Here is a 16,543-nt window from a genome sequence, read left to right as displayed (position 1 = left end):
AGTTTCGACCACCATCACTTATATGCTACTCTTTAATTAATTTCATTGATAACCTTTGTAGAACTGCCTCAAGTGGATTTGTGTCTGTTTGAATGAACAGATTTGGTGGCAGCACTCTGAAATAGTAACTGACTGAAGAGTCCAAGAATCATCCAGAGATGGAAACTTCTTGTGCCATCATAGTGGGATCCAGAAGACAGAGTCTCATGATGATCTGATAGGCTATAAGGAGAGAAGTGGAGGATCACTGAAAAATCTGTGTAGGATTTGGCTGAAGCAAAAGTATACTGGCAATGCAATCTTGTGGTGCATTTTGTAATCACTACTAATTTAGCTGATGGTTTGGGTGCCTGCAGCTGAGAAACTAAAATAAAAGTTAGGAAATTACAGAAGGACTAAGATAAAATCTCTGCTGCTTTGATGCAAGAGTTTTGCTTGATAACCAGTGCTTCCACCAGCACCTATAATAAAGCTGAGTGGTAGCACAAACTTGTGCCACAGGGCTACTGATACGTTTCCATAGCACAGCCACGCTGTAATTCCCAGAGTGGCGTCACAGACAGAGTTAGTGCTGTGTCTATCCTATACCTCACTGATCAAAGCCCAGTGCTGATGCTAGGGTATGAAGCAAATAATTGGAACTGTACATTTCCTGCCATTCATTGCTTTCCAGCACAAGCCTTTCCCCCCCTCTTTTTTTTTTTTTTTTGGAAATTGAAGCATTTTTAATTTTTGAAAAATTTCTGATCAACTCCTTTGCAATAAAGACTTGTGCTTTTCAGGGAGCAAACTGGACCTCAACAGCCTGAGAATCAGGGAGCTGAAATAACAACAGAAGGGCCAGTTCAGAGGGTCTGTACCTCTGCTTATTGCTGAATTAAAGGAGCAGCTGCACAGTAGAGCTCTGCCAACAAGTAGATTTAGGATGCTTTTTTTTTACTAAGAAGTAATAAAAAATGGAAGTGCATAATTTTCCTGTCCTACAACAGAGTCACATTACTTTTGCCATAAGGAATGAAAATTGGAAGCTCAATATATTACCACAGTGTTCTGCTGCTAAATCAATGCTTGTTAATAATGTATAAAGTATTGTTCAGTCTTTTTTTGCTGTAGAAATAATTTGCATTATCAGTTTCCCTTGACTCCATATATTTTTCTTTAATTTCCAAACAATCTACTTTATAAAATACACATCTCTATGTATCAGGTACCATTATTATGGGATTGCAGTGAAAGAAAACTCCCAGTATTATGATGTGATGTATTCTAAAAAAGGAGCAGCCTGGGTCAACGAAACAGGAAAAAAAGAAGTAACCAAACAGACAGTGGCGTATTCACCACGATCCAAACTGGGAACATTGCTGCCAGAGTTTCCAAATGTCAAAGATCTAAATCTGCCAGCCAGTCTGCCAGAGGAGAAGGTAACACTTTGGAAATCTTTTCTCAGCTTGTCTTGGTTTCTTTTTCCCCCCTGCTCTGGATGAAAGCTTTGTCTAATATATAAAGCCTTTAAACAGAAGTTAGTTTAATAATGCCTTGTCTTGATTTATGGGGGGCTGAATTACTTCATCTAGTAGGAAGAAATATCTTCCCTTAAATAGGGGAGCTGACACTATCAGCTGTACAATATTTCTAGCACCCGTGAACATTTTTTTGAAAGTTACATTACATACAAGCAGGGCAACTTTTACAATTATGTGATGTTTGAGGGCAACTTTTAAAATATGTTCCAGCCCTCTAATCTGTGAACACACTTGATGGCAAACTGATAAACATTCTAATGCTTTCTTGAGTAGAGAGGGACTTAGTGAATTTCTTCTTTTAGAGTAGAAATTCAGAGAATCCTATCTGCCCATATGACAAAAATGCTCTGGCTCCTGTTGGCTGAGCTTGCTAGGTTTCTGGTTCTATTCACATGTGTAGTATCAATGTGAAGTGGACAAAAGAGTAGGGTTTTTTAGTACTTTATGTCCTAATTAGGGCCACATTCTTGTCTTTGATCTCACTGAGGCTTTTTGCTCCTCTTACATTTGAAGAATCCTATTGACAGAAAAATCCATGAATTCAAAGGGAGAATTTACTTTTGAGAAGAAAACTCATCTTGCAGCTCATCTAAATACAATTTAACTGACTTCATTATTTTTGCAGTTGTGCATTGATAAGGAAAAAACTTGCTTTTTCTGTGCTCTATGTTCTGGTATTTTAAAAGAGAATTTCTTAAATCAGAATGATATTTTGTGTGTCTCCTTCATTCTTTTTCAGGTTTCTACCTTTATTATGATGTATAGGACTCACTGTCAACGGATACTAGACACTGTAATAAGAGCAAACTTTGATGAGGTATGGTTAGAAACTGCAGTTGCAGTTTAATGATCCATAAGGTATCAATGGATTTGACACCTCATTTTGTATATTATATTACAGACTTAGGGGTTTGTGGTGCTCAGTGCTTTTCAGGAGCAAGGGACAATAGCTGTACTTGAATATCTAATATGTGACGGATAGCACTAAATCTCACTTATAATGCTGGGTGAGTTGGAGGAACAAAAGCAATGAGAATGTTTTTGCCCTCTGTTCTCCAGTAGGATTAAGGTAAATATCCCTTTACAAGATGTTGGACAATCCAGTTCTTACAACTTGAGAAGTGTGTCCACCACAATTTTTCAGTGCTTTTTGTTGGGACTGAGCTGTCTGAAGGAATTCCTCTGTGTGCTCAGCAGAGCCAGGGCAGGTGTCACAGCAACAACAGTGGGCTCTGCTGGTCTGTTAACAGCAATGCAGAGTGGTGGGGGGATTACAGCCTCCCAGATATCCCAGAGAGCCGCAGCTGAAGTCTCCAGTTGCTCAGTTGTACTGCAGTGCAGCTAGGAACACACACACACACTGCTCAGTAGTGAATACCATCTCTTAGAGATGGATAAGGCTTGTACCTGTTCATATCTTACTGAATCTGAGGGGTTGCTGGCAGTGCACGCAGACAGAGCTGAAAAATAAAATGTTACTGGAATGCAAGCAGGTTTATATTACATGGGAAGATGGCTTCTTATCTAGAATAACAAATCTGGCTGTAGAGATACTGAGGACCTGATTCAAATATGATATTCAGATCCTGGGAAAAAAATCAAAGGAAATGGGTCTTTTGACTCTCTCTTTTGAACAACGGGAGAAAATTCCTTGCTTTTCTTCTTTAATTCTCACATTCTTCTGGTTTAAATCTAGTTTTGCACCACTGTACTGAGTCTAGAATTTTTCATGTGAGAAAAATACTTGACTCATTCAGGACATTTAGATGGGCAAGTGTCAGAATAGTTTCTTAAGAGCAAGACACTGCATTTTATTAGTTTTATCAGGATCTGTGGTAGGGACAGGGCTGAGTATCAACGATATATAAATGGCAAATATTCTTTGCTACACATGGTGTGGTTGCTTACTTCACTTCAGAGTGTGCAGCAAGTTATCATTTGTGAATGCTGGTGTTCTGACTCCTGTGGAACTGATCATATCATTCTCTGAATAACACCTTCATATGTTACATTCAAATTTTCGGAGGTATATTTTGCCGTGTCTGAAATCTCTCACCTATTTCTGTTTTTTGTCTTTTGCCACTTTTTCTCCACTTTCCCTCATAGTGGAGGAAAGATAAAATCCAAAAGTGCAGTGTTTCTTTCCAAAGAAATGACAGAAAATGTTATATTGACCCTTGTAAGCCATTTGCTATCCTCCTCTCCCTCCCTCCACCAAGGCCTAGGTTGCATCCCTTTGTACACAGGGACAGAGTGCAGAGAGAGAAAAAGGCTTGACATGTGGAAGCCAAAGAGCTAAACTCATCAGCAACTGATGGAAGCTAAAAATCCAATGATTCCCATGGGTGTCTCTACTGCAGTGACACAAAGGCTCCCTGTCACCAGGCTCGAGTGTCTCCTCACCCTTTGGTTGATTTTCCCAGTTTGTGCTGCGTTACAGTATGAGTCTGTGTAGTTAAGGAACGTGCCCTGCCTGTGTTGCACCCCATTAGCCCACCTCTAAAACAAAAGCTGTGTAAGCACGATCATTTAAAGAGAATCGTATTTGTGAGCTTTGATTATCTTAACTTTAACATTCCTGCTTCTTCTCATGATTGCAGGTTCAAAGTTTTCTTCTGCACTTTTGGCAAGGGATGCCTCCCCATATGCTGCCCGTACTGGGTTCTTCAACTGTAGTGAATATAGTGGGAGTTTGTGACTCAATTCTGTACAAGGCAATTTCTGGAGTTTTGATGCCAACGGTACTACAAGCCTTACCTGACAGGTAACTGACCCCAAAAGACAGCTCAGCTGTCTTTGTTATATTTCTTGTCCTCAAGAATGACACCAGTTCTCAGAGAGCTTCTTGCTGCCACCCGTTTTCTGACTTTAAATCACAGTGTCATTTGAAAGGCGTTGAAGAGCTCACACATTCCTGAAGAGATGTTCAGATTTTAGCAAGACTTGTATTATTAAAGACTTGGAGGGTTGGGGTTTTTACGTGGTGAAGGATACCACCTTCTTCTTGCTTTCTTAACGTTCAGCTAAATCCAACCTAAATTCACTTTTCCAATTCATGTGGTAGATTTCAGCTGGTCTCTTCCTGCCTAGTGTTCATGTGAGTCCAGGAATTCTTGTTCATAGAGATAAAGCAGGACAGAGATTAACAATCCACAGCAGAAAGTGTAATCACTGAATGCAGTCAACATGTTTTCTCCTCTGGTTTTACTTGTATGCTCCTCAGGAAGCCATCTTTGTCTAAATAGTCTTGTAGACCTTTATTATTATTTGCATGATTTGTTCTTGACATGGAGTAATTTGTTAGGAGTATCGCTCTAGGACTTTTTTATTGATACTGTATGTTTATTCCTTAAGATTTTAAAGTGTCTCTGATCAAGGAAAGTGTTTTCATGTTGTTCTGCTCTCCTATGTGCGTTTCATGACTGCTAAAGTGAAAATATTTTACACAAGACATCTGCTATAAGCATAGGCTGTTCTTGATAGGACATGTACATTTTTACAGGATTTGCCCCTCACCCCCCCAAATCTATTTCATTGGAAGGATTAAACAGAACAGCAGTCCTTTTCTCAAGCTGCTTAGTTCTTTCATAGCAAATAAGGAGAGACTTGAGTGTGAATATAGACTTTTGTAATGCATATAAAGGGCCAGATTGTGGCTATTAAGCCATAGCCTGCACTGGAGGGGGTGAAGAAGGGTCTCATTGCAATGGAAGCTCCTGAAGGAAATCTTGCTGACTCAGCCAGAATCCTCTGAGATACTTCCTGGGAACAAATTCTGGCTATCCAGAAAAGGCACTTTTTAGTGAGCCCAGCAGTTGTCATCTATCCCCTGTCCTCTTTGGGTGCTTCTGTGGAGCAGAGCAGGCGGATGACCGTGTTTATTTTACCACCTTGTTGTCTGTGCAGTGTGCTAGGAGTACAATTAGAAAAAGCTTCTTGGTTTAAAGGGGGAAGTTCCTTGTATCCTTTCTCTCTCATTTGTGCATTTCTAGCATTGCCACAGGCAGTGCAGCTTTGTCTGTCCGAACCAACTCTTAGGATCCTCTGCACAACACTCCGCAACTGTTCCTGGGAACTGTCATTTTTTACTGAGGATTCCAACAAGAAGGGCAGAATGAGCTGCCTACCAAGTTTAACAGGAAATGATGGAACCATTGGGAAACGGTAGCAAGAAAGAAGAGAGAAATGTCACTTGCCTAGGAAAGTTCCAGTTCTGTGCAGGGCTAAGCAGGCAGGTTCTGCTCCACCTCCAGTTCCCCCACCTGTGTGGGCTTGGCCTGAAAATTCCTCCCCACCACCATCATCACTCACTAAGTGGCTCTGGCCTGCAGCAGAGTTGGTTGTTGCTCCACTTGAATATCCCCTAGTATAAATGCACAACCAAGCTGAAATCCAAGCTTTTATTGTCTTCTTTAAACAGTTGTGAATTCATATTTGTAGAGAGTAGGAATGATTTTATTTAAAGTAAAAATACTCTTTGTATCAAGGCAATGCCAAAAGAGATGGAAGGTTTTGAACATGGTGATAAATTTTGCTTTTCTTGCAAAAGTTGTCAGAAGTTTCAGAAGTTTTTCTTCATGCCTACAAACCAAAATATGTTAGCAACTCTGTATAATAATGAGTTGTAAATAAATGACTCACGGTCTTCACATGTTCACAGCTTTTATAGTGCAATGCACAGAATAAACGTGGTGTGATGTTGTAATTTCTTTTTTCAGTTTGACACAGGTGATCCGAAAGTTTGCAAAGCAGCTGGATGAGTGGCTGAAAGTAGCTCTTCATGATTTACCAGAAAACCTACGAAATATCAAATTTGAGTGTATGTATTGCCAAATCTCTCTACTATTAAACTGGGAAGGACAATGTTTATTGATCACAAATTAATTGGAAGTGAGACTACTGTTCTTTGAGGAATTAAAACCCATCATCATTATAAATCTTTCATCCACTTAGACTCTCCACTTGTTCATGGGAACGAATTTCATTTAGTGAAATCAGGCACAGTCAAAATGAGAATTTATTTTCCTTTTTTGTGGATTCTGTTAAGAAATTAATTTTGTTGATAGTAAGCAAACATTAAGGATGATATTAGGCAAGGAAAATTATTAAACAAACCTTTAGGCTAGCAGAATTTGAATACAGCTTGAGGCCCTTGCTCAAAAAAGTGCCAGAGTTAGAAATGAAGGAGATCGAATTACCCTGTCACCACAGGAAAGGGCACTAGTCCTTTTCAAACGTGCTTTGTAGATGCCTGCAGTGCACATCACCTATTGATAAAGCCTGCTTTATTTCACAGCTCTCAATTCTTTGCCTTTCATGAGCACTAAATTCCACACCACAAAGTTAAAGGGGAAAAAAAAAACTAATTTAGGAGAAGGATTAACTATTTTGATCAGCGTGGAAAATTAGGTGTATATGTTACTGAGAACAGTCAGGATGCAAGTTGGAACAACTAATTTCAGGGTGGTTTGAACTGTTTACTAATTTGTGTTAAAAATTAAACAAAGTCTGAACTGAAAATATGCTTTATCACATCTTTTTTTCCGTTCAAAAATATTGAGAACCTTCAACAGCAAAATCTTTACCAGTCTTACCGGCAGACAGAAGAGATGGACAATGCACTCTCTAGTCATTCTCAGTCTGTATTTTTTAACTGCCTTTATGTACAGTATGGAGGGAAAGCTCACTCTGTGACAACATCTAACATCTCTTTGGATAGATCTGCAAATATGGTCCTTTTTATATAAGGAAAATATTGTGTGCACTCTGCCTTTTACATGAGCCTTTGTTGCCTCTGCAGCTGTTTCCTCCTCATCAGAATTTGTGACAGGGTACACAGCCACTGGAGGTACTGACATGAGGACCAGCAAGCTTTGGTCATTTCTGCAGTTCCCAAGTCACTGACTTCAGACAAAGAAATGCACAGTATAACATTTTACAAGCTCATTTTCCTAGAATAAGAAATATCTTAATACAAGGTCCATATCACTTGCAAAGAGCTAAACTGGGAACAGAGGACTGGCAAGTACCTCCTGGACCATTTCAGCCCATAATGTATTAGCATGTCATGCAATTTCAGAAACTTTGATCAAATTCTACCTGAAACTGGATCAGAGTTTAGCCCCTACTAGTCCAGTCAAAAGACTCCTCCAAACTTGATTGCATGAAGATTTAGCAACCTTTTCTCATTTCCACACATAATGTAGCTATTGTTATTTTATGTGCACTTATTCTTGCAGCAACATTTTTCTTTCTGTTAAATAGTTCTTTCTGTTCTCTAGCTCCTTTGTGTAGCAAGAGAAAATTTGCTATGCTGAACAAGCAAAGCTTTTCTATTGTCCTCTGTTTCTCTTGTCATGTCATTATTCACAGCATCTATAAATAATTGCTTGTAATATGCCTCTAAAATTGATTGAGCATCCAGATTAAGGGTTTAGGTCAAGGTTTAAATTAAGTTAAAACTGGACTAGTTGAGTGCATTTTATGTAGCCACAATTTTGTACAGGAAACTGGATAAATATTTGTTTTTGTTCTTGTTTAATTTAATACTTTCTGAAGTAATTATACTTATTTAGCACAGTATGTAAATATGTATATTTTCTTTCCTGCAGTGTCCAGAAGATTCTCACAAATACTACGGCGACAGACATCCCTAAATCATCTCTGCCAAGTAAGTATTTTGGTTACTCTAGTTTGATGAATGCCATTTTTACTACCTTTTGAATAATTTTATTAATTGACAAGTTGGACTTTATTCAGAGGAGGAGATCACGTTAACAGTTTGTCTCCAATATTTGTTGTGGCCACCTCAACAAAATGAAAAAGCAATCACTGAAAAAAGCTTTTCTAGCCAAGGGGTAACCCCTGATCATTAAATTCAGCAGGGTACTTTCATGAAGCAAAATTATTATTTGATTTGAAGAGACGGCTCATTTCCAGGAAATAAATGAGAGACATTCCACTGATTTCAGAGCTGATTATTAGGCCAGTTGCAAAGCAAGAAAAATTTCGACATGCCCAACAATACATTCCAAGTCTAATTGTATATTATAAATTAAATGCAACTTAGTAAAAGAAAAAAGAGCTGAACTGGGTTTTAAATAGACTTGTTCTTGTAACCACAGCAAGTGAATATAGAAGGTGCCCCAAAGTGTTTGGTTTTCACCAGTTTACATCAGAATTACCTGTAAAAAGTCATGAAGCCAAATTCTGGGTAGTATCAAATGGGAAATGGGATAGAATGCATTGAATTCATTAATGTTTCATGCATGTATTGGAGGGGATAGGTTTTTTCCCCTTTCACCTAAAAGCTCCACTTTTGGAAGATGTATCCAAAACTCCAGATTAACCCTGTAAGGGGTGAAGCCCACAGAAAGAAGCTCTAGGGAAATAAAAAACACTCCTGTGAGAAATTTTGGTAGGTTTCTTCTGCCATTATTTTAGTAGTGGAGACAAAGACACCTGTGCTACCTTTCCCCAAATACCATAGACCATCACTGCACTCTGGAGGTCCATAGCCATTCAGAGGAAATAAAGAAACCACAACTTTCTGCATCAAACCTGGGATCAAATCTCTTAGGTGAAGAACTCTTCAAGTGCATCACTCCCTCAGGGAAGCTGATAACCTTGGTGTGTGTTATCATCTCTGCTTAACTTATGGAGACCTGTGTATATGACCATGGCCTTGTGTCACTTCCTTTACTTTCAGTCCATCCTCCCCGTTACCAACAGCAGATCCCTGTCCCAACCAGCCAAGACAGGGACCTGATTAGGAGGCCTCATAACCTTTTCATGTGGCTGAGGGAAGAATGAGTCTTCATAGATCGGAGAGGGCTTGAGTGGGGTTTGTTTGGTATTGGTTTGAGTGGTTTTTTTGGTGCTTTTTTTGTTCTGAACTGATGTTTGAAATGAAAACCAGCAGAGCTGTTAGAGATTGAGGGGTCTAGCAATGGCAGCATCAGATTAGTGTTGCACACTAGGGTTTGTGTTGGATGCAGTCAAAATACTTGCAGTTGATTAAAGTAGGCAAAATGACTGAAGAGTTCTCTTGTTAGAGGGCCCTGTAATATCCATAAGACATCAAGCTGGTGGGTGGGGGTCCATGAGGAGAATCAACTTAGTGAGCCCAGCTAAGGAAGCGTAAAAGGGGATAAAGCCTGTTTTTTAACCTAATAAAGCATGAACTAATGAATAGATTGGATTGGATTACAGGCATCAAGAACAGTGATCCACAGTGCAGACATCACATTTCAAATGCTGGAGGACTGGAGGAATGTGGATCTGAATAGCATTACCAAACAAACCCTCTATACTATGGAGGACTCACGGGAGGAACACAGAAAGCTCATCATACAATGTAAGAGCAGAATCTTCAAATAAAGCCAGGTGAACTTGGCTTCCTGCTGCAAACAAAGCTCAGAGAAAGCAGTGCTGGTTTTGCAGCCATTGGTTTCCTTGGAGGCTTAAGATAAATATAGAGACATTTACCAAAGTGTAAGGCAAAGCCCTGTAAAGGTCTTATGTTTTGGGGCAAAGATCTGGGCACCGTTCCTTGATGCATTCCTTTCTAGTACCCAGAACAGCCAATGGCACAAAACTTGCAGCAAATTCCGGAAGATTTTTTCTATGAACCTGAGCAAACTAAATCTGTGAGTTAACCATTGAACATGTTTCCTGTTGTAGAATTGCAGAATTGTCTTTTTAATGGCTTTGGCACTTAAGTGGCTGTGTATCTGAGTCCCTTGTAAACTTGTTTATTAAAAGCTCCTTTTTACCCAGTGTTTTCATAATCAAGAGCATTTGATGGGATAAACTTTCACCCTGAATTGTGTGACTAAGTAGAAGTCCAATATCCGACAAGCTCATTGGATAATTTAGCTTCTGTCTAGTATAGTAGAGTGTATAGACTTGAAAGTGACTTTGGAGATATTGGCAAATTGGTTTTACAATTAAAGATCTTTTGCAAATACAAAATATTCCTTCCATCATGCAGCAAGTGTTGCATAGTTATAAGCTCAGGTGTAACTTGAAGCACACTGAGTTTTGTTGTTTTGAGGCAGCAGAGCTTTGTCTCTAACATCTTTCACATAATCTCACTTCCTGTGAACCTACCTGTTGTATTGCCATCTCTCTCCTGAGGAGGATCTTTTACCCAGAAGCTGCCTGAACAGGGAACAACCCAGGCAATAACCACTTGTGGGAGCTCAGCAAGGATAGGTTTGCTAGTGAGATAACTCTTTCAGGGAGAGGCTGGGAAGACAATGGGTGACACTTTCACATGTACCCTGGACCCTACAAGGTTGACTTTGGCAGTCATCCCACTGTGTTAACACTTGAATTCTTCTCCTTTGTTCAGGGATGGGCCTTGCATCTCTGCTAGCTCTGTTTTCCAGACAGAGGTTCTTGGTATTCTTTCCTCTCTTTCTTAACTCTTGATTCATTTCATTGCCCACTCCCCTTTTGAGGAGATAGGAACTCAACATGGCAGCAAGAGAGGTAGCATACAGTGAGAATGAAGTCCAGAAGCTGAGTAAATCCTTCTGTCAGCTGTTAAGTTTTCCAAGATCTATCCAGCGTCCTACCACTGGCAAAAAAAATAGTTTTCAAAGTTATACTCCCTAGTAGCAGCAACATTTTTGGCTGCCATTCAGAACATCCTTAGTATTTAAGGAATCTTCTTGTGTATGTGCTATTACTATAATAAAACCAAACAGAATTTTCCTGAATGCTGTTGCATTTGTGCAGGTTTTTTTGTATTTTAGGCCTATATAGTTCTATAAGAAGTTAGTCAGAAATTATAAGCTAATAGCTCATAAGATGGATGTCAATGAGGTGTTCATATGCACACAGAGAATATCCCAGAACTTAGATTTTTTCCCCCCATGTTTCATGTTTATTCTACTTGACCAAAGATTTTTTCACTATGCCTTGTATGACTTATATGGCATCAATTTAAGGCCTGTTTTCATACTCTTGTTAATAACAATCAAGGAAGTACAATTTCAGCTAATACAACTAGAGGGGAAAAAACCCCAGGTTTATAAGCCTATAAACGAACTTATAGAGAAATAGAGAAAAATCACTGGGTATAAAATAACCTCTTTCCTGTTCTGCTGGACTACTTACCTCTGACATGATTTCTGCTTTATTGCCTCATTCTCAGATCCTGTTGAGGTATTTTTAACAATCACTAAAGGCTAAACATCTATTTTTCTCAAATAGGTTGTTGTACACGGTTGCATTGCTCCAGCAGCAAAGCAGGCAACTGATTTGTTTTTCTGCTCTTGCTCCCCTCTTTGCACAGCATATGAATTACTTCATCTGTTGTATCAGGCAGTTTTTGTCCAGCCAAATACTCAGGTAAGGAGACAACATTTAGATTTCTCTGTGATCCTCTTCTGAATAAAGGGAGATTGCCCATTCAGTAAAAGAATGGAAGAAGATAAGGGTGGCCCAAACATCATTTCCCTCCTTCCTCAACTAATGTTTCTGGCAACTCAGCCTTTCCAAGTCTCAGTTGTACAAAGCTGTAGTCAGGTGTTTAGCAAATGCATTCCTGCTCATCCTCCTGATCCAGCAGAATCAAGGAGGTTGTTCTTTACATTATTTTTGGATAGCCTATCTGGCTCATTTCCTTAGCTATCATCTTTATGCTTTACCTCCTCCATCCCCTTCACTATCTTTCCTATGGAGAGAAATTCCTTCCTCCTGTTACTTATAATTAGTTGTAAATGGAATTGCTTAGCACATTGAAATCATCCTGTAACACAGCAGGTAGAAAGCATCTTCCTTCTTGACCTACTAGGCCTTTTATCTTAGCTGAATTGAAGAATTAGTTTGTTGATGTGTCAAAGCATGTGATACTTTGTCTTCCAGCCATTGGTTCTCATATATGAATGAGACTTGAAGTTTTAGGGACTGCAGTTGAATGACTTTTTGATTTTTTTGTGTTAAAATATTAATACGTGTACTTGGAAAAGATCAAAAAGCATACAGGTTGCTTTTTGCAACTCTTCTTCATAATAAGTAGAGTATTTCTGCACTGACTGCAATTTGTTTTGAAGAAGTTTATGGACATTCTTTGTGTGTGTGTCTGGCATTGCAAATAGATGATGTGCAGCAGTTAAATCATGTTTTTGCAACTAAAGCATGATGAGCGCCCTATCAACAATACTCATTCACTTGGTGCCTAGAAGATTCTTTATGCATTTCTAAATCAATTTCATGCATGACATTTTTTCATCACTGGGGTCAAGGCCTAGTTTCTCACTCTTTGTGGAGAACACCATAAACATTTCACTTCTGGGCACACCAGACAACTTAAATAAAAACACTAATTTTAAAAAATAGGTTCTGATTGGCTTGCATTAAAAAAAATCTTTCAATGACTGCATCACTTTCAGTAGAAATAAAATAAGAGACACAGCAAACTTTTTGGGTCAGCACCAGGAAAGATGCATTTGTTTCAGTTAAGCAATCTGTTATAAAAAACAACAAAAAAAACCCACAGTAAACTTGTGATTCTTTTGATAGCCTTTTTGATTTGTTTTTCTTTTGTTTGAAACAGAATCCAAGGTCTAAGGTGTTTTTGTGGTTTTTTTTTTGTGTACCAGTGTATCAGGAGTTTGATCACCTTCTGGAGGAGCAGTCCCCCATTGAGTCATACATCGAGTGGCTGGATTCCATGGTGGACAGATGTGTTGTAAAGGTTGGTAAGGAGGAGTGAGTCACTGATGTGCATTATGATCTCTATTCAGGTAATAAATTTTTAGAAAAAGTAATAATAATTACCAAAAAAAAAAAAAAAGAAGAAGAAGGAGTTGGTAATGAGCAGGACTAAAACAGTAGTGGGCAAAATCTCAGCAGTTTTCATGGAGAATTGCTGACATTCAGGATTTTGCTTTATTTTGCTCTTGTTTACTTTATTCCAAAAGATGTTATTCAAAAATGAACAGGGTTGAGGTTTCCAATCAAATCAATATTTCCAGGGATATGGAGAGATGAATTCAGAGTCAGAGTCATTTTAGTGGTATAGTGTAAATAAAAACATAATGTGGCCTTTTAAGATTTTAAAGAAAAGGATATTTAAGCTAGCTAATTCATTTACATACAATCAAATGTAAGGATGAAAGTCTACATTGCCATTCAGTAAAGGACACATTTGTGTTCCTTTTGAGCTGATATGGAATACCAAAGAGTTGTATTTTATTTTCATTAAAGTACATGCAGAAACCTGCTAGCAAAGCTTTAAAACAAATTTTCAAAAGCTATCTAGCATCACCATAATTTTACATAGAATATGAAAATGTTTAGCTGACTACTTTAACTTCTGTTACTTCTTTGTATTAGGATGTTCTGTTAGAATTTCAACTCTTCATTCCAGTTGTTAGGGCTCTGAATTAAAGCCAAAGAAAACCAAAATATGCTGCCTCTCTCTCTGCTGCAAAATAGCCATATAGGAAACAATTCTCCAGATTACTTGAAATACTTTAATTATTTTGGGGAACTTCTCTTCTAGTCAGTGGAAGGCAATTTGAAATTCAGGCCAGAGCTGTTCATTTTAATGGAGAACTTGACATGAATTGTAATAAATTAATTTTAGTTGCTAATTGGGTGAATCTAATATTTTAACTTGCATATGTCTATAATAAATACATTTTTGAAGAGTTAATGCAGTTAATGCTTAAAATGTGCTTTCTGGAAAGTATTTTTCTTAGTAAAATGACTAAGTGAATTCACAAAAATAAAAATGAGAAGGAACAAAAAACTTTATATTCAATATTAAACCTCATTTGAAATAGCAATATAAATTTGCAGTGGAGATCAAAGATTATTGATTATAAATTGCTTCCTTGACTAGGAAGCAAGAAGGAAGATGTTAGTAATTAGGTTAAGATGAAGATCAGAGCAATTTTTTTGCAGTCCTTTTATCAAGTATAAAGGAGATCCAGTCTTGAATAATACTTTATTGTTTCCTCTTTCTGAAGCTTGTCCATGATATAAGGTGGTTTTCTATCTAAGGCCATTTTGAGTTTGGGTTTTCTAATTTGTAGTGTATATTTTAATGTGAAGATGGTGGTAAGTAGTTTTTCAGTATAAAAAGAGAAGGTGGATATATGCATCATTCAGCTGCATTGCTGGTAGGAATAAAAGTTTCTCCATGTCAGACACATCTCTCTTCTTGCAGGTAGCTGCCAAGAGACAAGGCTCTTTGAAGAAAGTAGCTCAGCAGTTTCTCCTGATGTGGTCCTGTTTTGGCACTCGAGTGATCCGGGACATGACTTTGCACAGTGCACCCAGCTTTGGTACTTGGATTTTGTTGCAACAATTCCATGCCACAGTCAAAAAAATCTGTATGCCGGCTTGTAGTGTACATTTTAAGTGAAAACATTACCAGTTTTCACATGTCCAGTGCTCTACTAGAAAATAGGTTTGGGCTATTGACATTTGGAAATAATGCTTAGGCAGATGTTTGTCTGCAAGCCGCAGCCAGGGGAGATGAAAACTCCTGCTTCCTCCTGTTTGCTGTTAGGAGCTGCAGGGATCATTCCTAGGGCAGTTGGGGGAGTCCATGACAGGAGCATTCCCTAATGCACTTCAGTGCAAAGTGAGCCTGCTTACCCAAACCACTCTGGCCACGTGTTGAGCCAAGAGAGATGACTTTGTGCTGAAGTGGATGGAAAGCTCTCCAGTGAAACTTTGCCAGCTCTCCTCTTAAAGGACATAGCATTTGAAACTGGCCTTTGCAAAGTGAGTGTGCTTCTTATAACCTGGAGAGTCTCTTCCATTTCTTAAGAAGTCAGTTGGGATGAAAAAACAGATTTTTACTTTTTAAATGAAAAATCATGTTGCTTTTCCACACTGTTTGAAAGGGGGCTTTGTCCTCAGATACAAAAAGTTCAGATTAAAATCAGTTAAAAGCAAGAATGACTTGACTGGTGTGCCATGAGTGTGAACGTTTAGTCACTTGGGACTAGACTTTGCATGAGAGATGCTTTTTATAAATGCACATTTGTCTGAATACATTTCTAGAAAGATCAATAAAGAATGGTTTTATGTGGGTATTGCATTGAACCACTGCAAGGTTTTCTGCTGGCTGAGCTTTGGTGTCCTTTATGCTTTTACAACCATGTACTAGTATAAATTTAGATACTGCCAGTGAGATACAATATGATATTTTTAATATGCTTTATATCTTTATAATAAATCTAATATTTATTTGTATAAAATGCCTATTTTTAACCTGAAAGTACTTTCATTTCCATTGTAAAAGAGTTGTCCAAACAGGTGTTAATGACAACAGGGTAGTGAGCGTCCCCAAGGTGATTGTAATTTTCAGCAAAACCACAAACCTGTTCAGGTGCAATGCTAGTGGAGGCAGGAGGAGCCCTGAAGTTTTGAATATCAAAACCATATCCTTATCCTATCAGGCAGCAGCTTGGCTTATCCCTACACAAATGTAATAGATTTTATTTAGCCATGGACACAAATTTTTAATAATCTTCATTAATGATGCTATTCTTTCACTGCAAAGCCATTTGACATATTGTTTGTGAATTAGAGTTGAGCAAGTTCCAAAAGAACAACCCCTGAATGTAAAAAGCTCAGAGCTAGATGGCAGAAACTTTTCTGCACCTAATTTATACAGTTCTTTCTAGCTTTTCAGAATAATTTAGCTATTAAGTGAGTACTATGGAGAGAAACAAAGACTGATTTAGAACACTAACAATAGTTAGTGTTCTAACTATTTACACATAATATACCTTTGCTCTTAGCTTAGCTAAAAGGTTTTGCATTTTTACTGCATTGGGAACTGTTTCAGTGGACTGATTTTTAATTATTTTTCCACCTTTCCATCTTTTCCACCTTTTTATACCTTAAACTGTATGTAGACTCAGATTCTCATGGTGTAATTTTTTTAAAAGTGAAATAATGTGTTAGATGATGGGATCTTTACTATGTACAGGACAGTATATTTTTACCTTTGAAATAGATTATTCCAAAAACTGATTGAAGGAAGT

General features: G+C 38.2%; 1 protein-coding gene across 10 annotated transcripts in view; it reads left to right on the top strand.

Moving 5' to 3' along the window:
- The window catches only part of RFX4 (regulatory factor X4), an 86,924-nt gene that overhangs the window by 47,174 nt on the left and 23,207 nt on the right, over positions 1-16,543 (top strand). For all 10 annotated transcript variants that reach the window (XM_064420428.1, XM_064420427.1, XM_064420432.1 and 7 more), the window contains 8 exons: positions 1,208-1,421; positions 2,263-2,340; positions 4,124-4,287; positions 6,242-6,342; positions 8,135-8,193; positions 9,735-9,879; positions 13,136-13,230; positions 14,710-14,827. In XM_064420428.1, the coding sequence (XP_064276498.1) occupies positions 1,208-1,421; positions 2,263-2,340; positions 4,124-4,287; positions 6,242-6,342; positions 8,135-8,193; positions 9,735-9,879; positions 13,136-13,230; positions 14,710-14,827 (974 nt within the window). The remainder of the gene's footprint in view (positions 1-1,207; positions 1,422-2,262; positions 2,341-4,123; positions 4,288-6,241; positions 6,343-8,134; positions 8,194-9,734; positions 9,880-13,135; positions 13,231-14,709; positions 14,828-16,543) is intronic.

Source organism: Passer domesticus, chromosome 5 (genome assembly GCF_036417665.1).
Source record: "Passer domesticus isolate bPasDom1 chromosome 5, bPasDom1.hap1, whole genome shotgun sequence".
Taxonomy (NCBI): Eukaryota; Metazoa; Chordata; class Aves; order Passeriformes; family Passeridae; genus Passer; species Passer domesticus.
This window is presented reverse-complemented; position numbering and strand designations above follow the sequence as displayed.